This window comes from Elephas maximus, chromosome 15, assembly GCF_024166365.1.
Source record: "Elephas maximus indicus isolate mEleMax1 chromosome 15, mEleMax1 primary haplotype, whole genome shotgun sequence".
Classification (NCBI taxonomy): Eukaryota; Metazoa; Chordata; class Mammalia; order Proboscidea; family Elephantidae; genus Elephas; species Elephas maximus.
The window spans coordinates 40,466,707-40,492,112 of NC_064833.1; the positions used below are offsets into that span (position 1 = coordinate 40,466,707).

Sequence of the window (25,406 nt, forward strand, 5' to 3'; positions counted from 1 at the left end):
AGCTTTTCCACCATCTCTCTCCACAGAGGTAGTCAATTTGATTTCTATGTGTTTCATCTGGCGAGGTCCGTGTGTACAGTCGCCGTTTATGTTGGTGAAAGAAGGTATTTGCAATGAAGAAGTTGCCTGGCATTTCTCAAGCTGAAAGAACTGAAGAAAAAATTCAAGCCTCGAGTTGCAATAGTGAAGGATTCCACAGGGAAAATATTAAACGACGCAGGAAGCATCAAAAGAAGATGGAATGAATACACAGAGTCATTATACCAAAAAGAATTAGTGGACATTCAACTATTTCAAGAGATGGCATATGATCAGGAACCAATGGTACTGAAGGAAGAAGTCCAAGCTGCTCTGAAGGCATTGGCGAAAAACGAGACCCCAGGAATTGATGGAATATCAATTGAGATGTTTCAACACACAGATGCAGTGCTGGACATGCTCACTTGTCTATGCCAAGAAATGGGAAGACAGCTTCCTGGTCCACTGACTGGAAGAAATCCATATTTATGCCTATTCCCAGAAAGGTGATCCAACCGAATGTGGAAATTAAAGAACAATATCATTAATACCACACACAAGCAAAATTTTGCTGAAGATCATTCAAAAATGGCTGCAGCAGTATATTGACAGGGAACTGCCAGAAGTTCAGGCCAGTTTCAGAAGAGGACGTGGAACCAGGGATATCATTGCTGATGTCAGATGGATCCTGACTGAAAGCAGAGAATACCAGAAGGATGTTTACCTGTGTTTTATTGACTATGCAAAGGCATTCAACTGTGTGGATCATAACAAATTATGGATAATACTGCGAAGAATGGGAATTCCAGAACACTTAATTGTGCTCATGAGGAACCTTTACATAGATCAAGAGGCAGCTGTTCGGACAGAAAAAGGGCATAGTGATTGGTTTAAAGTCAGGTAAGGTGTGCGTCAGGGTTGTATTCTTTCACCACACCTATTTAAGCTGTATGCTGAACAATTAATACGAGAGGCTGGACTATATGAAGAAGAATGGGGCATCAGGATTAGAGGAAGACTCACTAATAACCTGCGTTATGCAGATGACACAACCTTGCTTGCTCAAAGTGAAGAGGACTTGAAGCACTTACTAATGAAGATCAAAGACCACAGCCTTCAGTATGGATTACACCTCAACATAAAGAAAACAAAAATCCTCACAACTGGACCAATGAGCAATATCATGTTAAACAGTGAAAAGATTGAAGTTGTCAAGGATTTCATTTTACTTGGATCCACAATCAACAGCCATGGAAGCAGCAGTCAAGAAATCAAAAGACACATTGCATTGGGCAAATCTGCTGCAAAGGACCTCTTCAAAGTGTTGAAGAGCAAAGATATCACCCTGAAGACTAAGGTGTTCCTGACCCAAGCCATGGTATTTTCAATCACATCATATGCATGTGAAAGCTGGACAATGAATAAGGAAGACCAAGGAAGAATTGACACCTATGAATTGTGGTGTTGGTGAATATTGAATATACCATGGACTGCCAAAAGAATGAACAAATCTGCATTGGAAGAAGTGCGGCCAGAATGCTCCTTAAAGGCAAGGATGGCGAGACTGCGTCTTACATACTTTGGACATGTTGTCAGGAGGGATCAGTCCCTGGAGAAGGACATCATGCTTGGCAGAGTACAGGGTCAGCGGAAAAGAGGAAGACCCTCAACGAGGTGGATTGACACAGTGGCTGCAACAATAAGCTCAAGCATAACAACGATTGCAAGGATGGCTCAGGACCAGGCAGTGTGTCATTCTGTTGTGCATAGGGTCGCTATGAGTCGGAACCGACTCTATGGCACCTAACAACGACAAAAACAACAATGTGCATGTTATGTTTACATGACTCCAGGCAGAATGGCCATTTTAAAAATTAACGTTTTAAATGTCTCCTTAATTTACAGAAGCACCACAAGCTCACTTCAGCAAACTAGGAAAACAGACACAAATAAGAAACAAAAGTACCTATGATCTCTCCACACAGAGAGCAAACTACTGTTAACCTTTTAAATTTTTTGTTATACATTCTTCATTTCCTATGCCTATAAGCAGTCCAATATCATTCACCATAAACATTTTCTCATATTGAGAAATATTTGAAACAGTCAATATTTTCATATTCTGATTTATAGTGCTTGTACAGTATTTCATCATCTTCCTGGGCTGTTTTACTAAACCAATTTACTAAACCAATCTTTTCTTGCCAGGTATGTGGGGTTTTCCGACTTTTCCCTTTCAAAAATAAAGCTTTAATATCCTGGAGTATTTCCTTAAAACTGGGATTCAAATGTCAATGCGTAGGCCCATTTGGACTGGTTTTGCGAAACTACTTTCTATCTGTGCCAGTTGCCACTGAGTCCACTCCAACTCATGGTGACCCCATGTGTATCAAAGTAGAGCTGTGCTCCATAGAGTTTTCAGTGGCTGGCTTTTGGGAAGTATATCATCAAGCCTTTCTTCTGAGAGCCGTTGGGTGGCCTCAAACCTTTCCATTAGCAGCCAGGCATGTTAACCTTTTGTACCACCAAGGGACTCCTAACTGCCTTCTAGAAAGTTTATAATAATTTATAATCCTCCTAGAAATGTGTTTTACCCAAGCCCAATTTTGTTAATCTTCAGCAAGTTGATAGGAAAACATGGAACATCCCTGTTACATAATCTATATTTCTTGGATTATTAATAATGTTAAATATTTTGTCCATGTTCATCGGCCATTTGTATAGATTTATGACTTGTCTACTCAAGTCCTTTGACCATATTATATTGAGGCACTTGCCTTTTTTAAAATATGTTAGATTTACATATTTTTTAAAGTAGACACCAAGACTTCAAAGAAGCTGCTAAAAATCCATGGTCTGCAGGGGGAGGACAGATGCACTTACAGGGTCTTGTAACCAAATCAAAATTCTTCCAACCTGAGAACCGTCCAGGGGCTCCAGTCCAGTGCTGACTTCAGAGAAAATGGACCTCAGAGACTTTGAAACCCTATAACATGATAGGATACCAGAGAAGGAGCTTTTATTCCTAGCCTAAATGAAAGATTATTGTATGCCCTGAAGTGAAATAATAACCAATCAGTTGCCATCAAATCGATTCTGACTCATGGCAACCCTACGTGAAATATTACCTTACAATTGAAGTGAAACTGTAGGTGCTAGCTCTTCTTACACTGACATTATTTAATACCTTTTCTGAACAGCTATCAATGTTGTTTGACAATGGGTGTCCCTGAATTTTGTCATGTTTTCTTAAAAGGCGAAGGGAAGAAGAGGAGGAGAAAAAGGGAAGAAGAGGAAAGAGAAGACGAAGAAGGAAAAGATGAAGAAGGGAGAGGAGAGGAGGAAAACAAGAAGAGGAAGAGGAAGGAGAAAAAGAAGAGAAGGCCCTTTCACCTGTTTAAGGTTTTCAGCTTATTAAGCTTTATTAAATGTTCCATCCATCCTTACATTGCCTCACTCACTCCATGAGCCTGCCTAGAGTAGACCACTTCACAGGCTCTCAAGGTACCTGCCAGCCCTGTTTATCTGATTTTCTAGTACCCCTTTTTTAGCTACAAGCTCAGTGAGGCCGTGCAGTGTTCTCTGGTTAGACCATTGATTGCATCACCTAGTTGCCCTTTTGAATTCCATGTGACCCTCTGAATTCCTCCTGTCAGCCACAGTCTGTCTCTTTAATCATCTTAGATCCCTTTGCCTCTGCTTTTATTTTGGTAAAGGTGTACGGGGCAGCGGGTGTGGAGACAGATCCTACTGCCAGTACCCTGTACTCTCCTGTCTTGCTAATATCTCTCACTCCTGTGAGTCACCACCAGTCCAGACCCCTCGGGAGGGAGAAAATGAGACCTACAAAAAGTTAAGAGCAAGTAATTTCTCTCACAGGTCATTTTGTTCATCTTCATTTTTCAAATGAAAAATAACGAAAAGGAGATTGAGTCCTCTGATCTTATGTTAATTATCTTACTGGCAAAACAGGGAAAAGGCAAAAGCTACTTTTGTTCCCTGCTTCTTTGAAAAGTTGGATTTAAGTACAGAAAGCAGTTATTTTATGGGGCTCACTGAACTGAGAAGGAAAAACAATGATTTGGGTGAGCGTGGCCACAAAAGTTCATTTTAACTCACAGCAATGCTATCAGAATCTTAAACAGATAATTCGTATACTTATTTTCATGTTTTAAGGAGCAAATATACTTGCCTTCCCTGTGCTCAACCTCCCTACAAAAAAGAAAGCATATTTTTTCAAACTAATCAAAACTTACAGATTTTTGACGTATACTCACAACCCTAATATGGAACATAGAAGAAGGACAGGCACTTTTCTCCTCAAACCAAACGTTTGAGCTTCAAACCTTAAACTTGTTTACTCACAGGCCCTTGGCTTGTCCTAGCTCTAGGAATCTAGGCTCCCAGTTAAAAAGAGAACCAATTCCCCAAGGAGCCAACTAGCCGCGTGCCACCCAGGCCCCAGCGCCGCAGGACGTGCCTCCACTCACGCTCTGCTGAAAAAACCGCTGGAATTCAACCGTGGCTGAAGGACAGCTTCCTCCTGTTCTCCTCCTTTCCCTTCTCCATTCCTCTCTTCTCCACTTCAACCTTTCTCCCTCACCTAAACCACCTTCCCCCCCACCCCCACCCCCTCACCCTACCCGTCCCCACTCCACCTGCATCTAAATTCAGGGGGCTGAAAAAATAAGAAAGGAGCCCTGGTGGCACAGTAGTTAAGCACTCGGCTGCTAACTGAAAGGTCGGCTGTTGGAACCCACCAGGGGTTCCTCGGGAGAGAGATGTGGCAGTTGGCTTCCTTAAAGATTACAGCCTTGGAAACCCTATGGGGCAGTTCTGCTCTGTCCTACAGGATCGCTGTGAGTCTTAATCAACCCCAGGGTAACAGGTTAAAAAATAAGACCGCCTGCCCCTCAGGGTGCCAACATAAAGAGAGGCAACAAGCAAATCTTGCTTCCCTTTTCTGCTCCAGAGAGTGTCAGCATTCACACTTGTAAAGGAAGCATTTCCTTGTGTGTGAATTTGAAGTCAGATCACTTTAAAAGTGCTCCCCACAAAGTTCACTGCCGCATTCATTACAAAGTAAAATAAGGCACTTCATCCGCCACAGGCAGTGATTGCTCACTGAAAGTCCATTCAAATGCACCAACAATCTCCACAACCCCGGCTTATTTCCAACAGACATCGAAATCCCCTGAAATGTACCAGTTTTTCTAGAACTTCCCATAAAATTCTGAAAATGTGTATGGAATTCAAAATGTGCTGTTTTTATAAATAATATTATATTTTAAACCTGTTACTAACCAAAACACATCAAACTAAAAGGCTTCACTCTCTTCCCGTTATAAATGGGGGTAGGTGTGGGGGGAGAATCCCCAGAGAACTGTTTTCTTGCTTCTATCCCACTTAACCCATTATAGTCCAGTTCTTTTTACCATTTGCCATTAAAAACTTATAGCATAAAATGTAATTTCCTGGTGGTGCGAAAAAGAAACGAAGGGAAACTTCTCTAAGGACTGGAAACATGCAGGCCAGATGGACAGTAGGATGAGTCTGAATTTTGAAGGCCTAAATTTTAAGACCAATTAAACTGTCTGAGGGACTCCTAGGTGCATGTTGTTGTTACTAAGCAACTCACTAGTCCGCCTAGGCCAAAGCAAAAATTCCTATGGAGCCTGTCGCTGCTCGCTGAGGAATTTTTTCCTGGACAAGTTTGCCAAACCAATCGCTACCCAGTTTCAGCTTGGGCCTAGTTTTTATAATTGAGCGGGAGTCCCTGAATACCTCTTGAAAAGGAAGAGTGTCAGCAGCCCAAGGTGAATGCCATTGACCACGAGTGAGGACCCTAGTTAATTTAGGATAAGGTTTTCCTTATACTAAGAACTTAAAAATAAAAAATTTCCACAATTAAACTCAATTGACTCAAATTAGATAGCGCGACATCATCTGCTGTCATCATCTTAACTACAAGTATCAAAGGTGGGCTGCTAGTGGTGTCAATGATAGAAGAACGCACCAAAGTTCATGGACTAAAACAATACCTAAAATCAGATTCACATTTACCTCTATGCATACACTTGGATTCAATTTCTGGCCAACGTACCTCATGCAAAGCCACCACCCATCTGTCATTTCACTTGGAACCACAATCAATTCTGATGGGACAGCAGTCAAGAAATCATATGATGCTTGCATTGGGCAAATCTCCTGCAAAAGACCTCTTTAAAGTGTTAAAAAACAAAGATGTCACATTAAGGACTAAGGTACACTTGACCCAAGTCATGCTACCTCATGTGAATGCGAAAGCTGAACAATGGATAGGGAAGACCAAAGAAAAATTTATGCCTTTGAATTACAGCGTTGGCGAACACTGAATATACCGTGGATTACCAGAAGAACAAACAAATCTGTCTTGGAAGACCTACAGCCAGAATGTTTCTTAGAAGGGAGGATGGCAAGACTTCGTCTCAGGTATTTTGGACATGTTATCAGGGGGGACCAGTCCTTAGAGAAGGACATCATGCTTGGTAAAGGGTAAGTGAAAAAGAGGAAGGCTCTCAATGAGATGGACTGACACAGTGGCTGCAACAATGGGCTCAAGCATAGTAAGGATTGTGACAATGGTGCAGGACCCGGCTGCATTTCGTTCTGTTATGCATAGAGTCGCTATGTTGGAACTAATTCAACAGCACCTAACTATAACACAGAAGCTGTGGGTGTGTCAGTTCCCACCAAGTAGCTTGGGAGGACAAAATCAGGAAAGAAACAACAGGGAAACAGATGAAGGAAGGAAAAAAGAAAAGGAAGCAGGGAGAAAAAATGTTAGTTCAGACTAGGGAAGAAGTAAAAGAGGAGGGAAAAGTACTGTTTAACCAAATTGTTCATTTTTTAACCACAACTGGATGCCTAGTTAAACCAAAGTCATGAAGAGGAACTGAATCAATTGCCTGAATTATCTAAGATTTCTTTAAAAGGAAACTTAAGCTGTTAATAGGGAACCCCGTGTTAAGAAGGGAGAGTGTTGACATGTCGTGGGGTTGTTAACCAATGTCATACGACAATGTGTGTACTAACTGTTTGATGAGAAACTAGTTTGTTCTGTAAACCTTCATCTAAAGTTCAATAAAATAAAATTGAAAAAGAGAAAAAAAAGAGTAAATTTAAAAACCTAGCATCAAAGTAAAACCTTGCTTCTCTATAGAGTTCAAACATACACTTCTTCGGGTTGTTGGATGTTGTTTTGGTTTAAATATTTGTATGTATGTTTTACTGACCTGGCTACTTGTCTAAGTTCTCCTTTTCCCTTTGCACAGTCTAACAGACATTGCTAGATATAGCTCTTCATTGATTGCTCCAGTCCTTACTTCTAATCCTCCTTAAATCAGATGACACTAATTTGGGTGGCCTGCTCTCTGAAGTCAGTTTAAACCAGGACCTAATTACAGATCAAGAGAAAGCCTAGTAGCATTTTATTGGGACAATACTTAAAGTGACCATTAGCCCTAGAAATGAAACTGCAGCCATCATATCATCCAATCATTTTACCAGCAACCAACATCAGATTGGAACTCTTTATCTTTGATTTTGTGCTACAAAATGAAATCTAAAATCAGTGAAATCAGAGTCCCTAGAAAAATGAAGACTAGTTTTAAGTTATAACGTGAATGAAACTGTAGAGGCCTTCGAACTCCAACTCAGCTCCCTAGTGAGTAGAATCCAGTCTGAAACCTGAGCCTGACCCTTGGCTAAAGGCCTGGCAGAGGCCCACATGGGTGATATCACTCTGAATCAGGGCTTTAGCAGCTCTGGAAACATATGACCTGTCAAAAGGACCCTCTTTTTCCAGAAGGGGCAGCTCAGCAAAACAATGGAAGCAAATAACTTTAAGAGCAGGCCTAAGAACTCTTATACCCGAGTTAAAATTTTATCAGACGCTACTGGTTGCTCAGGCTGCTAACCAAAAGGCCGGCAGTTCGAATCTACCAGTCGCTCCTTGGAAACCCTATGGGGCAGTTCTACTCTGTCTTTATAGGATCACAATGAGTCGGAACCCACTCGACGGCACATAACAACAACACTTATCCAAACCCAAACCAAACCTATTGCCACCAAGTAGATTCCAACTCATGGGGACCCCATGTGTTGTTATAGACTAGAACTGCTCTACAGGGTTTTCATGGCTATAACCTTTACAGAAGCTGAGGCACTGCTGGGTGGGTTTGAACTATCAACCTTTAGATTTGTAGCCAATCATAAACCGTTTGTGCCACCCAGTGATCTGTTGCTCACCCAGAGGTAGCATAATGTAAAATAAAATTCCAGAGGTTTCATTTCATTTATAAACAAAAAAAAAACTCAAACTCACTGCAGTGGAGTCAATTCTGAATCAGAGACCCCGTAGGATAGAATAAAACTTCCCACCTGGGGTTTCCAAGAAGATGCTGGTGGATTCGAACTGCTGACCTTTTGGTTAGCAGCCAAGCTTTTAACCACTGCACCACCAGGGCTCCATCAATAAAAAACCCATTGCTGTTGAGTCGATTCCAACTCATAGCAACTCTATAGGATAGAGTAGAACTGCCCCATAGAGTTTCCAAGGAGCGCCTGGTGGATTTGAACTGCCGACCTTTAGGTTAGCAGCGGTAATACACTGGACTGGATAGGCACCTGAAAAACTGTATGTAAATTAATTTATTATGTAAAATAATGTTAAGTACACATTTGAAGGAGTATTTCCCTAATTCCTGCAATCATAAAGCATACCTAGGATGTTTGGTTAAATGCAGATTCCCCAGCCCCTCTTCTGGAAAACCTGATTCAATAGCTCTGGGGTGGAGCCCAGGGAGCTGTAGTTTTATCATGTGCTTTTTTTTTTAGGTGATATGTTTATCATCAGACAAGTTTGGGAAATAGTGATTGAAAAGATTCCTATGGAGATTCCTATTTTTAAGCATACATAATTACCTTCACCTTTTTTTTTTTTTATTAATCCAGATTATCATGTTATCTAGGTAAACTTTATCTGTATTATTAGTTTACTTCATTGAAGATGAGAAACTAATTAAAAAACATTGTTTGCGGTATCTCTCTTCCAGATACAGTAGACAAGTCAATGAGGACACCAGTTAGTAAAAATTGAACAAGGGCAAGAGGAAGACAGGAAAGACAAACAGATCTTTGATCGGGGAGGTGGGTTAAATTAAGATATTTAGGGAGGCGGGAGTGACAAAGCGAACATCTGTACTTGATTCCTCTTCTTTGGTTCCAATTCCCAGGGGGCTTCTAGTATGTGTGCATTTATTTTTCATCTCTCAATTAAGGAGCATGCATGATTTAATTCATTGTAGAGAAGAAAACCTAAGCATTAAGCTAGTGATACTCAGGGTCTGATGGTATTTGTTGTTGTGTGCGTCGAGTCAATTTCGGCTCATAGCGACCCTTATATGACAGAGTAGAACTGCCTGGTAGTGTTTCAAGGCTATAATCTTTACGGGAGCAGATCACCAGGTCTTTTCTTCCACAGATTGGCTGGTGGGTTCGAACTGCTGACCTTTTGGTTGGCAGATGGAGCATTTAACCATTGTACCACCAGGGCTCCTGATGGTATCAGCTGGTTCTTTATTTACTCACTGGGTATTACTACCTCTTGACTGCCAGGACCATTTACAAGTACAATTTTATCTGGTTTTAAATATGCAAATACCTGGGTTATTAAGTAGAAAACGATTATATTGGTTTATTTGATGGTTCAGTGGTAGAATTCTTGCCTTCCATGCAGGAGATCCAGGTTCTATTTCCAGCTAACACACCTCATGTGCAGCCACCACCTGTCTGTCAGTGGGGACTTGCATGTTGCTATGATGCTGAACAAGTTTCAGCAGAGCTTCCAGACTAAGACAGACTGAGAAGAAAGTCCTGGGATCTACTTGCAGAAATCAGCCAATGAAAACTCTATGGATCACAACAGTCTAATCCGCAACCAATCACTGAGTGACCCAGGACTGTGCAGTATTTCATTCTGTTGCGCATGGAGTCACCAGGAGTTGAGGGTCTACTTGACGTTAGATAACAACAGCTATTAGCTCTCTGTCTCTCTGATTCAGCCACATGGGACTCCTTTCTGTTAACATGCTAAGTATGCTCCCATCTCAGGGCCTTTGCACTTGTTCTTTTATCTGCTTGGAACATGATTAACTCAGATATCTGCAACATTGGATCCCTCGCTTGCTCTAAGGACTCTTCTAAAAGGTTACCTCATCAGAGAGGCCATCCTGACCACCTTATATAAAATAGCTCCCCCATTACTCTCAATCCCTTCATAGCACCTATCACCACCTAATTTATTACATATTTCTTTCTTGATTGATTTACTGTTTCCACCCACTAGCATGTAAGCTCCATGAGGGCTGAAACTGTTCTGTTCAATAGTGAATGTCAATGCCAGGATCAATGCCCAGTATTTCGTGGTGCCAAGACATATTTGTTGAATAAATGAATGGGTATTTCCAGTAGCTTGAGGTACAGAAGAAGGTATGAGGAACTCTTAACATTTATGACCTTAAAAATTATTTTATATTAGCAAATGGAAACAAACATATTCATTTATAAAACTAAAGAATAAAAACTTTAATTAAAATGTATGGTCACCCCATCACTTGAGAGGTTATCCACATGAGATATGTATATTCTGGACATTTTTTGTTTCTTTTCTAGAATGGCAGGACTGCTTGAGATAAAACACACAGAATGATTAACAGTAATTGTTCCATGCAAAATGAGGGGGAAAGGGAGCAAGGAGGGGGCTAATATTCCATGACCTGAAAAAATACACCATTGCATTCTCTTTGTAACTTTCAGGTGCTTAGCAGTTGTTTGTTGGCTTCATTAAAATTTTGTCTGTTCATTTTTTAAAGTCATGGAGAAACAAATCACCAACTTCATATGGAAGGGAAAGCCCCGGATAAGTAAAGCATTACTGAAAAAGAAGAGGAAAGTGGGAGGCCTCACTCTACCTGATTTTAGAACATATTATACAGCCACAGTAGTCAAAACAGCCTGGTACTGGTACAACAACAGGCACATAGATCAATGGAACAGAATTGAGAACCCAGATATAAATCCATCCACATATGAGCAGCTGATATTTGACAAAGGCCCAGTGTCAGTTAATTGGGGAAAAGATAGTCTTTTTAACAAATGGTGCTGGCATAACTGGATATCCATTTGCAAAAAAATGAAACAGGACCCATACCTCACACCATGCACAAAAACTAACTCCAAGTGGATCAAAGACCTAAACATAAAGACTAAAACGATAAAGATCATCGAAGAAAAAATGGGGACAACATTAGGAGCCCTAATGCAAGGCATAAACAGAATACAAAACATTACTAAAAATGACGAAGAGAAACCAGATAACTGGGAGCTCCTAAAAATCAAACACCTATGCTCATCTAAAGACTTCTTCAAAAGAGTAAAAAGACCACCTACAGATTGGGAAAAAAATTTCAGCTATGACATCTCTGACCAGCGCCTGATCTCTAAAATCTATATGATTCTGTTAAAAACTCAACCACAAGAAGACAAACAACCCAATCAAAAAGTGGGCAAAGGATATGAACACGCACTTCACTAAAGAAGATATTCAGGCAGCTAACAGACACATGAGAAAATGCTCTCGATCATTAGCCATTACAGAAACGCAAATTAAAAGTACGATGAGATTCCACCTCACTCCAACAAGGCTGGCATTAATCCAGAAAACACAAAATAATAAATGTTGGAGAGGCTGCGGAGAGATTGGAACTCTTATACACTGCTGGTGGGAATATAAAATGGTACCACCACTTTGGAAATCTATCTGGCGTTTTCTTAAAAAGTTAGAAATAGAACTACCATAAAAAAAAATCTTTTTTTCAACCCAGAAATCCCGCTCCTCAGAATATACCCTAGAGAAGTAAGAGCCTGTACACGAACAGATATATGCACACCCATGTTTATTGCAGCACTGTTTACAATAGCAAAAAGCTGGAAGCAACCAAGGTGTCCATCAATAGATGAATGGGTAAATAATTTATGGTACATTCACACAATGGAATACTATGCATCGATAAAGAACAGTGACAAATCTGTGAAATATTTCATAACATGGAGGAACCTGGAATGCATTATGCTGAGTGAAATTAGACGCAAAAGGACAAATACTGTATAAGACCACTATTATAAGTTCTTGAGAAATAGTATAAACTGAGAAAAACACATTGTTTTGTGGTTACAAGGGGGGGGAGGGAGGGAGGGTGGGAGAGGAATATTTACTGATTAGTTAGTAGATAAGAACTACTTTAGGTGAAGGGAAGGACAATACTCAATACAGGGAAGGTCAGCTCAATTGGACTGGACCAAAAGCAAAGAAGTTTCTGGGATAAACTGAATGCTTCGAAGGTCAGCAGAGCAAGGGCCGCAGTTTGGGGACTATGGCTTAAGGGGACTTCTAAGTCAATTGGCATAATAAATTCTATTATGAAAACATTCTGCATCCCACTTCGAACTGTGGCGTCTGGGGTCTTAAATGCTAACAAGCAGCCATCTAAGATGCATCAGTTGGTCTCAACCCACCTGGATCAAAGGAGAATGAAGAACACCAAGGTCACACGATAACTGTGAGCCCGAAACAGAAAGGGCCACATCAACTAGAGACTTACATCATCCTGAGACCAGAAGAACTAGATGGTGCCTGGCCACAACCGATGACTGCCCTAACGGGGAGCACAACAGAGAACTCCTGAGGGAGCAGAACAGTGGGACGCAGAACCCAAATTCTCATAAAAAGACCAGACTTAATGGTCTGACTGAGACTAGAAGAATCCCGGTGGTCATGGTCCCCAAATCTTCTGTTGGCCCAGGACAGGAACCATTCCCGAAGACTACTCATCAGACATGGAAGGGACTGGACGACGGGTTGGAGAGAGATGCTGATGAAGAGTGAGCTACTTTTATCAGGTGGACACTTGAGACTGTATTGGCATCTCCTGTCTGGAGGGGAGCTGGACGGGTAGAGAGGGTTAGAAACTGACAAAATGGTCACGAAAGGAGAGGCTGGAAGAAGGGAGCAGGCTGACTCATTAGGGGGAGAGTAAATGGGAGTATGGAGTAAGGTGTATATAAGCTTATATGTGACAGACTGACTTGATTTGTTAACTTTCACTTAAAGCACAATAAAAATTATTTAAAAAAAAAAATTTGTTCTTGTTTTATCTTCCATTAGAGTGTAAACCATTTGAGGACATGGCCCATTAGGCTATCTAAATGTGAGAAAATACTAGGTAATCCAAAATCAATTATGTTTATCTAATGAATAAAAAATGCCTATGAGTATCAATAGGCATTTTTTATTCATTAGATAAACATAATTGATCAAATATAATATTTTACATATAGATAAATTAGGTATATACCCATGGCCGTCAAGTAGATTCCAACTCATAGAGACCCTAGAGGACAGTGTAGAACTGCCCCATAGGGTTTCCAAGGAGCGCCTGGTAGATTCAAACTGCCGACCTTTTGGTTAGCAGCCGTAGCTCTTAACCACTACGCCACCAGGGTTTCCAAGTAGGCATATATTGAACATAAAGTGTGTGTATATACACACATATATACACATAGACACAGCACTCTGGATATATTTTACATCTTTAGGCAGTAAAATACGGGTTTCTTAATCTATCATTGCCTTGTTAGAATTAATACGCTTGTTGACAGAGATTGAAAATCTTCATAAAATTTAAGATGAGGGAGCAGAGAATTTTTAAATATGTACAAAGACAATATGTCCTAGAAAAACTTTGTTTTAATTACTGATAGCATCAACACTGCAGAACATAAAAACAGAAAGATTTAATCTGAAAAGTCCACAACAGCAAAAAAAATAAATAAATAAAGATGATGCTACTTCAGTCCAGACTTGCTAAACTGGAAATATCTTTGCATGTTATCCAAAAGATTACCTAAACCATAATGGGTTTCTGGAAAAATATTTATTCTTTTAGGTTATTTCCAGAAAATACAGGCAGTCCTCCTGGGGTGGATTTAGCATGAAGCTGATAAAACTCAGACTGCAGGGCCCATCATTTGGTCAGGGGAGAAAGTTCCAGCATTGTACTCAGATGCTTTTTTTCTTAGACCTACTACCTGCACCCCACCCAACACACACACAATTGCATAAGCTTTAGGGCCCAAAAACCCACCCCTACAAGTCATCCACTAGAATTTTTTTTTTTTTACTACCTGCACCCCACCCAACACACACACAATTGCATAAGCTTTAGGGCCCAAAAACCCACCCCTACAAGTCATCCACTAGAATGTTAAGTTAAGAAAACTAGGCTAGAATTCACAAAAATGATCCAAAAGTTATTTGTTGACTTCCAGCACTTCTCAACAGTCCAGGCAAATAGGCAATAGTACTTCCCTTTGCGGTATTGTTACTATTACTTATCCCAGGACACAAAATTGAATCTAGGAAACCATGGCTAGATAAAGGCTCCTTTCATTAAGTCTATGAACCCAGAGAGTTATTACCCATAAAAATTAGGTAAGGCACCATAGTGAAACCAGATTGGTATGCTCAGATTTTATTTTCAAGAGTAAATAAATTGCCCTTATTGGTGCAGAGTATAACTTGTTAAAAACCAATCTGTTTTTGGTCTGAATTCGCTTCAGTCACGTTGAATCATAATAACACTAGGAAGTCAAAGCAAATGTGAATTGCGTGGTTAATTATGGAATTTACAATAAGTCTTGTCGGACATTCACTAGATTTGCAACCATTTTTTGACAAGAAGTAAAAATAAAACAAAGCATACACACACAAAAAAAACCTGCTGTAATCTCTGCTTTTGGCTACTTCAATTTTCAGACTCAGGTAATATTTTCTTAAAGGCTACAGAGAAAACCGGAGGAAAGGAGAGAGGGCTATTCTCACACAACCATCCCTCCCGGTTCTCCCCCACCCCTGCCCCTTTTCCGTGTTTTTAATACTAGTTCTTCCTCTCCAGTGTGTAGGACGCGTTAACTTTGCATTGGTGGGGAACATGGTAGTTGTAATTAGTTTTGGGTTTTGTTTTGTTGCTGTTTTGTGCCGAGGTTCCTAGATTCGCCTACCTCACCAGCGGGTTTACTTTGAAGATAGTTTTCCCTTCCAGCCATGGACAGGTCCCTGGGCTTTCCCACTCCCTCCCGCAAGGTCCCTTCATTTTGAGTGGTCTCGGGTACTTCCGCAGGAAAGGCGCCGGCGGCCCGTGGCCTCTCGGCACCTGGCCCTTGTCTTGGCGGAGATACCTTTGGGAAGGTCTCCTTGGGGTGGCCACAACACCGGGGTAAAGTTGCCAGGGAAAGCAAAAAGGCGGCCCCTACGCACTTCCAATAGGACGCAGCCAGTTCTCAGCTCCGGACGCGCCCAAGAGAAGGGGGAAGGGAGCGTCGCCACCGAATCCCAAGAAAGGCCGCGGGGCCCACCTCCGGCTCCCTCGGGCTCCCGCCCTCGGCCCCACCTCCCCCTTCTCGCACAAAGCCGGCCCGAGGGCGGGGGCCAGGTCCGCTGGGAGGTCGCCTGGACTCGACCGGACCCCGGCCACACGACCCGGCCCGGCCTGAAGGCCTCGCAGGCCGCCGCTCCCCGGCGAGCCTGGGGTTCCCGTCGGGGCTGGAAAGACGTGCTTCCCCGCAAGCCTTTCGAGGCGCGGGAACCCGACCCAGCCGTCTGGGCCCCCGCCTTTCCGCCTGAGCCTCCCTAGGAGGCCCGGCGCGACCCGCGCCATCCCGCCAGCCACGCCTGAGGTGGTGGCTCCAGTGTGTCCCGCGGAGGGACAGTGGTCTGGGGGGTCGAGGGGCAACTGCAGGCTCCGTCGGAGCTCGGGGTCAATTTACAAGTTTCAGGCACTCCTTTGCGCCCCGGGGAGGCGCAAACTCGGGGCCTAAAATCAGTTGCCCCCATTTCCGAAAGGCCCAGGCCCTGGGCACCTGCGTAAGACCGCCAGATAATGCAGGGGCGGGGAGAAGGGCGCCGGGCGCGGGCTGGGCGATGGACTGTGCCCCGCTGCCCCCCGCGGCCCTGGTCTCCCCTCGCCTCCCGTCGCGGGCAGCCGCGTACACGCACACCCTCCGGCTCAAGTGCGGGAAGATGGCCGTTTCTGCTTCGGTATAAAAGCTCTTTGTTGAGCTCACACAAAAGCAGCCAAGACCCGCTTTTCCAACGGCCCTTTTGGACAAATCGAAGAAAGTCAGGTGAACTTCCAAATGACCATAGAAGCCTGAAGCAGAGGGTGCAACTAAGGGACAGGAGGGGGAATAACAGGCCTCCCACTCTCATCTCCCCAGACTTCTGTCAACATCCAAGTATTTGTACAGGGAGGTAAGGGAAGGAGGAAAGAGGAAAAAAACTACTTTTACTATCAAGGCCCAAAGGAGCGGGGGGGGGGGGGGGATTAAACATTCACATTCTTGCAGGGTTTCTCTCCTTGATTAGAGTAGAAACATAATCCGGAAAAGTCTGTGTACACCAAAAAGAAAAAAAGAAAGGGGGAAAAAATACCATCAATAACAACTTAAAAACAAAAAAAAACAAACCAGTTGCCATCAGCCCAAAGTGGTAGTAGCAGCAGCCGGCGCGTGTGATCCACTTACTTGTCCGACTCTTGTGACATGTTTGATCCAATGAACTCGCTCCCCTTTTCCTGGAGCCTCAGCCTCTGGTGAAACTGGACTTTCAAGTCTGTGCAGGTGAAGGTGTGTGAGAGCGCCCGAGATGGCAGAACAAGAGCTACAGGTAATTCTGCTTTTCCGTCCCCCCTCACCACTCTCGCTCGCTCGCCCGCTCGCGCCCTCACCTAGCCGGAAAGGTGGGATAAGGGGGGGGGCCCTCACATGGGGCCCGAGCTTGGAGGCGGCCGGGCGGCGCGGAGTCCTCTCGGATCGTGGCAATGGGCAGACACAGAGCAGAAAGTGGCGGACTTGGGCGGCCACAGGTAACTTTCTCGCAAGGAGCTGAATTCTTTCACTACAGGGTACAAGCCTGAGGGACGAGCTGCGCGATGATTGGCTGCGGGGCTCCCTCAGGTGAGCTGCCATTGGCAGAGGCGCGCTCAGGTAAGGCCCTTCTCCAAGTGCAGGTAACTCACTCACAAGTTTACCTGAGTGGAGTGGCGGCACGCTTGCAGTTCTGCGGCAGCCTGTGGAAGCCGAGGGTCAGTGCCTTGAGGAGACTTTAAGCCACGTTTCCCTTCTTCCCCGAGGCCGGGGTGTGGGAGCGGGGAGGCTGGAGGGAGAGAAGGAAAGAAAAAGGGGACACCTGCAAACAGTAGGGATTGTGGGTCGAACGGAAGGACGAATGAGGGCTGAACTGAGGTATCCCAAGCCAACCGGAATCAAAGGCGCAACACAACCACGAGGCATTTCATACCCAAATTAAGAGGACTGTTTGACAATGGCAGAAGAGTACGCGGGACTAAAGTTACTTTGTGCCCAGAAGGGAAAAAGAACACGAAGATTACCGTCTCTGTTGAGTAATTACATTTTTAACATTCTTATCCACAGCAAACACTTTCCTGTCCCGATGTGTAAAAGATACCAGGTATATTATAGATTTTCAAATAGATGAGCATCCTTTCGTAAACTGGGCTGGTGAGTAGTGGCGTGGTTTTGATGGGGGAAGAGGCTTGGTTGAGTAGATACTAAAATAACCCACGCGCGACTCTACCTTCTCCCCTCTGCAGTCTGGGATTCCAGAGCTGCAAGTCACCACTGAATCCGTTCCGTAAACCTGTTGTCATTTGACGTTTCCAGGCAGGCATCAACATTTACATTGTAATTCAATAGAAGCAGCAACTACAAAGGTGCTTATCCTTCCAGCTTAATATGGTTGCTACAGAAACAATTCAGGAGGGAACTGACTGTTTTGTGGTTGTTTCCCTTGGTTGGGAACAACACGAATTAGTGAAGGTGTAGTTTATAAGGCTGCTACCAAAGAGTGAAGTATTTGTGGAAGTTGTGACAGGAATCTAGCCCACACATATGGATTATGGAATTAAATAAGGAAGGAGTTATGATTGAACTGGGTCCCCCCAAAATATGTGCTGTAAATCCTAACTTCTGTATCTGTGGTTATAATCCCATTTGGGGATGGATTGTCATTTTATTAATGAGACAGGGTTTGTGTAGGGTGTATCTTGAGTCAATCTGTTTTGAGATATAAAAGAGATTAAAGGAAAGCTAGGGAGGAGAGATGGAGGAAGAATGAAACCAGGGCACATGAAGGTCCCCCAGGACGAAGCTCAGAAAAGACAAGGACCTTCCTTTAGAGCCAACAGAGAGAGAAAGCCTTCCCCCTAAAGCCAGCACCCTTAATTTGGACTTCTGGCCTTCTAAACTGTGAGAAAATAAATTTCTGTTTGTTTAAAGTCAACCACTCGTGGTACTCCTGTTACAGCAGTACAAGATAGCTAAGACAGAAGGCATAGAAGGTTCACCATATTTTATTTCAAGCTAATGGTGAAGCTGTCTAAATTGATATAACTTCTATTTTAATCTTCATGAATTAGATAGTTCCTGAAAATTACATGAGGCTTAAGGTTTGGTCGTTCCATGTTTTCACTCTCAGCAAATGAATTGCAAAATAGAAACACCACCCAGATAATATATTTTAAGATAATCTAGTACCCACCTCTCCCCTAACTTCCCAACCTCCTTTCTAGAGGCAACTAAATTCCATGTTTGGTTTCTTTTGTCATATACTTTCTTAGCTCTAAATAATTTATACTGCTATCTCTTTATTTATCAATTTTAGGTGTTGCGTTTGGCTGCCTGTTGCCTTAGATAAGGTTTTAGCTCTTTCATATACCAACCAGCTTCCTTTTCCCCCATTCTTGAAACATAGAAGAAATTCCGCGGTTTAGAAGTGGTCAGTAGGCAGTTGACTGGGTAATCAGCAGCCACAACAGAGCCAATTGGAGTACTATGGTTGTTTCCATTCTCTAAAAACCTTTTATCTGTTTACTTAGTTTACTATGCACCTATCTTGAAATTTTTCTACAATTGATCTATCAAATGACTATCACATTAATTTTCCAAATAATCAATCAATTTCATTTTTTTTTTTTCCTTCTGGAACCATCCTCCAAAAGTCTGCTGTCCTTCTGTTCCTCTGGAGATGAGTTGCTCTCTGAAATTCCTACAGTTGTTATCGTGGAATGCCACTTCATCTCTAGGGTGAGAACCCCCATTTCTGTGTTCCATATTTCTTTCTTGATTTACTAAGTCATTTTCCACAGCACTTGCTCCAGTAACAGCCCCAGTAAAGGTTGGTGAGGGTAAAACTCTGAGTCCTTACATACTTGAAATGTCTTTATTTGACCCTCATTTTTTATTGAGAGTCAAACCAAGTGTAGAATTCTACCTTGAAATTTTTCATAATTTCATAGAAATTGCTCTTTTATTTTCCAGATTTTAGCGTTGCTGTTGAGAATCTCAATGCCATCCTGATACTTATTCCTTTGCAACCTGGAATTTTTCTCTCTGAAAACTCGTAGAATTGTCTTTTTATCTCTAGTATTAATTCTGAAATTTCATAATTATGTGCATTGGTTTAGATCATCTTTTATTCAACCTTTGCTCAATGGACCCTTTAATCTGGAGGCTTGTGTCTAATTCAGGGAAATTTTCTTGAAATATTTCTTAATAATTGCCTCTCCTTTTGGGGAAGCCATGAGGCATTGGCAGTTTTGTGGTAGAATTCTTGCCTTTCATGCAGGAGACCAGGGTTTGATTCCCGACCAAAGCACCTCATGCTGGAGCCATCACCCACTTGTTAGTGGTGGATTGGGTGTTGCTATGATGCTGAACAGGTTTCCCCAGAGCTTCCAGACTAAAGCAGACTAACAAGAAAGGCCTGGTGATCTAATTCCAAAAATCAGCCAGTGAAAACCCTATGGATCACAGTGGTCCAGTCTGCAATTGATCGTGGGAATGGCACAAGACCAAGTAGCGTTTCGCTGAGTCATAGATGGGGTTGCCATGAGTAGGGAGCTGACTCAAAGGTGGCTAACACTAACTACAATTCTAACAGAGTAGTTAAGAACATAAAAGCTCTGGAGCCAGATTGCCTGAGTTCAAATCCTGCCTTTACCATGTGACGTTGGACAAGTCACTTAATCTTGCTGTGCCTTAGTTTTCTCATCTATAAAATGGGTATAATAATAGTAATTATCTCACTAATATATTTCAACCTCTTAGAACAGTGCCAGACATGTCATAAGCCCTTAATTATTGTTCAGTTTTATTTTTTCTAAAATTCCTATCAGTTGCATGTTGGGTATCCTAAATTACCTTTTCTGATCTGTTCTTTCCTCTTGAATATCTCTTCATCTTTTGTATTATTTGGGGGAATATCTCCTTACTTTACTTTCTACTGAAGTTTTTATTTCAGCTATTCTTAGAGCTCTTTCCATCTTTTCTTGTTTTGAATAGAACTCTATGATTATGTCATGTTTGTAATAATTTCTTCTATCTGTTGAGAGTATTTACTATAGAATTTCCTCCTACTTCTTGCCTTGTCGCTACTTTCTCTGGCTTCCTTTTCCTCCATGTGTTCGTTTTATTCTCATGATGTTGGAGGCTTTCCTCAAATGTCTGTAGCCCTTTTACTCTTCAGTTCATACCTAAGTGTGAGAAAATAAAAACCTTACTGGAAGCTCTGTGTATGGACATCAGGGGAGTGTGCTTGCTTACTCTTGGGCTTGCCATGTGGTGATCAGATGAAGGCTTGTCTTTTCATGGGAGGAGCTCCTAAATGTCAGAAACTGGAGGTCTTTTCTTTTGAGCTCTTCAGTGTCTCAAGAGAAATAGCCTCTAGTCCAGGAGAAGTTCGAAGGGGAGTCATTGTTTAGTATACAGTCTTCTACTTTCCTTTCTTTCTTGTTGGTGCCTTACTCCTGTACTTCTTTGTGCCTGGTGTTCCTGAGTCTCAAGCCTCTCTCCTGTTCTCCTGCTGGAGGTCCAATCACCTGACTGCATAGAGTAGGGTGGGGGACCAGAGACTCTTAACAACTCCAAATGCCAACTTTCACATAGCACCCTGCTTTCAGCCCCTCACCGCTCTTATGCCCTTCTTGTCCTAGAGACTCTCAGCTTCTCCCTTGGCTATCTGTGAGGCCCAGGCCACTCTGGGGTTTTGTAGGGCAAATGGACTTCTGACCTGGCCTCTGTGACCACATTAGAGCATGTCTTCCTGATGTTCTGTTAAATCTGTTTCCATTCTTCCATCCACTCCATCTTTCAGAATTGTGTTGAAATACAGTAAAACCTACAAAAACTGGAACCTGTATAAGGCAGAAGCTGTCAGAGAAGGAATACTCAAATATTTTCCACAAAAATGAGCAATAAAAAAATGATAATATTGCGCTCCATCAAAGATGGAAAACTTGCAAGACCTGGAAAAACAACCTGTGTACTTTTACTATGATTTTAGTGGAGTTTTAAGAATGAAGATAAATAAGTATAATCAATCTGTCAGCTTTAATCTAAAGTCCATTTTCAAAATTTTCCAAAAGCTTTTGCCAACCAGTCCCAAATTTGTCTGCATAAACGAAACTTACATTTGTGGCTAAACCTTTTCTTTTATTGGTCTATGATGGTGAAAACTGCTTTCTTCCTCTCCAATACTTAACAAAACATCTTTGATTAGATACCTCGGTGTTCCCTCGATTGGCTAACTACTGCTGTGTTGTTTGGTTAGATTAATGAAGGAGAAGGTTTACATAAACCATTTTAAATTGTCAACCATGAAATTACCTCCATTACCCAATCATTTGGATTCTTTTAGCAGAAGAGTTGTAAATTAATGTGATAGCTTCTGCCACATCCGTCATGAGAATATACTTTTCTCTCTCCAAACATATTTTTCCACAAACACCTAAGAACAGCAGTGGTTTTCAAAGTATGTCCTTGAACCATCAGCATAAGATCACTTGGGAACTTGTTAGAAATACACATTTATGACCTAACCCCGGACCTACTAAATGAGAAACTCAGGAAGGAAGGGCAGCAATCTGTGTTTCTAACAAGCCTTCTGAGTGGTTCTGATGCACACTGTACAATACGGTATTCTAAAAAGAAGAACTAGCATTTCCTTAGCCATTGAATGTCATCATCCCAAATCATTCCGAACTTGGAGTTTCCCAACAACTTTCATCAACCATACGGTAGTTAACAAATTGTTACCTGCGTGGATTATTCCATTCTCAACCTAGTGGTTGTTTGTTTATTTGATGTCTGGCCACAGTCCTTGATTGGAACAGGTAGTACATCAAAAGAAAATGAACATTGAATCTGTGAAGATACTTGTTATGGAGTTTTAGCACAATCTAGCATTTGCTGGTCATTTGAGGGGGCAGCAACAAAATAAATTTTCACGCGAGAGCTCGTGGCAAGACATTCCAATACCCAAAAGCTTTGGGAATACTGTTTTTAGAATAAATTATTTATTTTATTTATGAGGTTAAAGTTTTAGTTAAATATATTGTTTATTTCTACTATCATTTTAATAGTGGTCTTTGGCATCTATTGTAATAGCTAATTCTATTTTTCTAAGTAAAGAAAAAATTAGTACTTGATGCTGTTTTCATTTTATTACAGTGAATGTTTTATAGTGAGACTTGGGGAAAAGGATGCCACTTCTGTGACATCTAGGCAGGAAAATCAAGTTCTAAAGGGCTGTAATCTAGTCAAACAAGTCTGCCTGCTGCTTGTTCTCCCACTACCTGTTACCATATACAGGGCTACTATAGCAGATCTGTCACTAAATCCACTGTGGAGCCAGTGACAGGTGGTAACTTCGAGGTTGTTTCGCTCTATGAAAACACTAATTTGTTCAGTTAGCTATTATCCACAAGAAGGAAACTGGGAAAGAATGAAATGTACCTGGATACCTGAATTTGAAATCAACATAGGGATTTATAACTTAACTGAGCATTAAATCACAGTTCCCTTGAAGTTTAGGGCCTCTTCTGTTTTTCATAGTTTTTGATTTCATGAAGGATCTTGAGCTAACCATGTGGAATAAGCTAGCAGCCAGCTGAGGTTTGCATATTTACTTCAGGATAGGTAATGTTTCTGTTGTTTGAGCTGGTAATCCTTCAATAGAAAGCATGATTCTGTTAAAACATGGTGCATTGAAAGCATGTTTTCATCATTACTCCCTTCTGAGACCCCATCGGAAGAAGAGTAAGAGAGGAGACAGAAGATTAAAGGTGATAACAAAATTGGGAAATTGAAGGAGTAGGAGCTGATTTAGCAGAGTTGAGAAAGATGGACCTAAGCATCTGTAGACACCAAGGATCAAGCCTGGTTAATCTGTAGAACCTCCATAGGGCTTAAAAAAAAAAAAATTTTTTTTTTAAATTTCCAGTTACTGTGGAAGGTGGGAGGGACTGATAGGGCTGAAACCAGAGGATTGATTTGAAATCTTGATTCAAAGTTATTAGACCCCTGGGTTCCTACGTCCGCCCAGCACAATCAAGTTCCTTTCCTCTTCCATGTGGGCGGGAGACTAAGTGTGTTCTGGTCAGATTGTACCAGGAGGACTTCAGGTTTCAGGATATCAGGCAAACCAGCAAGAGTGAGAGGAGTGAGACATTGGACCTATAATAGGGTAAGTAAGTGAAAGGCCATATACTAATCCCTGAGATACTGTCTTCTAGCTTCCTCCACCCAGTTTAGTAAGCCAGGAGTCAAGTTCATACCATCACTACCTTGCCTCCTTGGAAACCCTGGTGGCGTAGTGGTTAAGTGCTGCAGCTCTCAAGCAGAAGGTTGGCAGTTTGGCTCCACCAGGGGCTCCTGTGGGAAACTCTATAGGGCAGTTCTACACTGTCCTATAGGGTCACTATGAGTTGGAATCCACTCAATGGCAATGGGTTTTGGATTTTTTTTTTTACCTTGCCTCCCTCCTTTAAGACAGGAGATCAGAGGAAATTTTTTTTTTTAATAAATTATAAAGTTCTAGAGAAAATATCTACAGATACTAACATTTGAGTGTTCCCAATCAAAATAAAAAAAGATAGGAAGGAGAAATAAAAGAAGTTCTCTACCATATCTCCTTTTAACAAAGCCCTTTGGTCTACATAAGTCACTCTCCCATACAGAGCTTCTAATAAGCTTTTTTATGCCAAACCAAAAAAAAAAAAAAAAAAAGCCAAACCCACTGCCGTTGAGCCAGTTCTGACTCATAGCAACCCTTTAGGACAGAATAGAACTGTTCCAGAAGCCACATTCTTAGATATAAATATGAGGTCAAGGATCACCAGACAGTTGAGAAAACCCTTCAAAATGAAGTACCAAGACCAGAACAAACAACTAACTAAAGGGGCAAATTTGAGGAAAACAGATCATACAGATATTGGATAACGTTTCTATAATCAATATTTGAGAAGATATTGTATCCATGAAACAAGAACAGGATACTATTTAAAAGCAACAATAATAATTAGAATCAAAAGAGTTTCTAGACAGTAAAAACATAAAAGCTGAAGTAGAACCTTTAGTGGAATATTTGAAGATAGAATCCAGGTAATCTCCCAAAAAGTGGGGGAAAAAACGGCAAAATGGACAATAAAAGAGATAAGAAAATTGTAGAATTAATCAAGGAGGTGTTAGATGTGACCAACAGGTGAGCCAACAGAAGAGATAGAAGAAATCTAAGAATGATGGCTTTGTAGCAAGCTTAGAGAGTTACTGCTCTGTTTTTCAAGACAGTGGTCGCTGGGAGGAAAATCCACCTACCAAATTTAACATTATAAAAAATTGTATTGAGAGGTTCTTTGAGGATATGGAAAGTATTAGCAACAAGTCCAGAGAAAATTTAAGCAAAAACAACAACAACAAAAACCCACGCATGTAGTAGCTCTGGGAGAAAAATAATTGTACAAGAATGAAAATAAAATATGTTATGTCGTATGTTAATATCATAATAATGATCATAATAATGGAATTACTGGGTAACAATTTACTAAAGATGGGGATAAAACTCAATTGGGAAGGTGAATGCAGGAGAGGTACTGATGTGGGGGTGAGAAGGAAGTAGAGGGTTGTAAGAAAATTTTTATCTACCGTAACAGACAGTCACAGAGGAAGAATACTTTAGATGAGATCTTGAAGGAAATAACACATATTGAGTGGATGGCAAGAGTGACACAGTGTTTGTGGGGTATTAATACCACCCTCTTCACTTTCATCCTTACATGAAAATGTGCTTTTGCTCTTCATGTATCTCATTGATCATCAAAGCATCTCTCCCTATTTTGGGAAGTATTATAATTACTTTGATAGTCTAAATGTAAATA

At 41.6% G+C, this 25,406-nt stretch overlaps 1 protein-coding gene across 3 annotated transcripts in view; it reads right to left on the bottom strand.

Moving 5' to 3' along the window:
- Positions 1-17,067, bottom strand: part of GRHL2 (grainyhead like transcription factor 2) — a 164,780-nt gene extending 147,713 nt beyond the window's left edge. For 2 of the 3 annotated variants that reach the window (XM_049853819.1, XM_049853818.1), the window contains exon 1: positions 16,699-17,067. In XM_049853819.1, coding sequence (XP_049709776.1) covers positions 16,699-16,718 — 20 coding nt within the window. In that variant the 5' untranslated portion in view covers positions 16,719-17,067. Of the gene's footprint in view, positions 1-16,641 lie in introns of all 3 variants that reach the window. The other variant, XM_049853820.1, reaches the window with a different exon arrangement.
- Between the last annotated feature and the right edge of the window lie 8,339 nt (positions 17,068-25,406).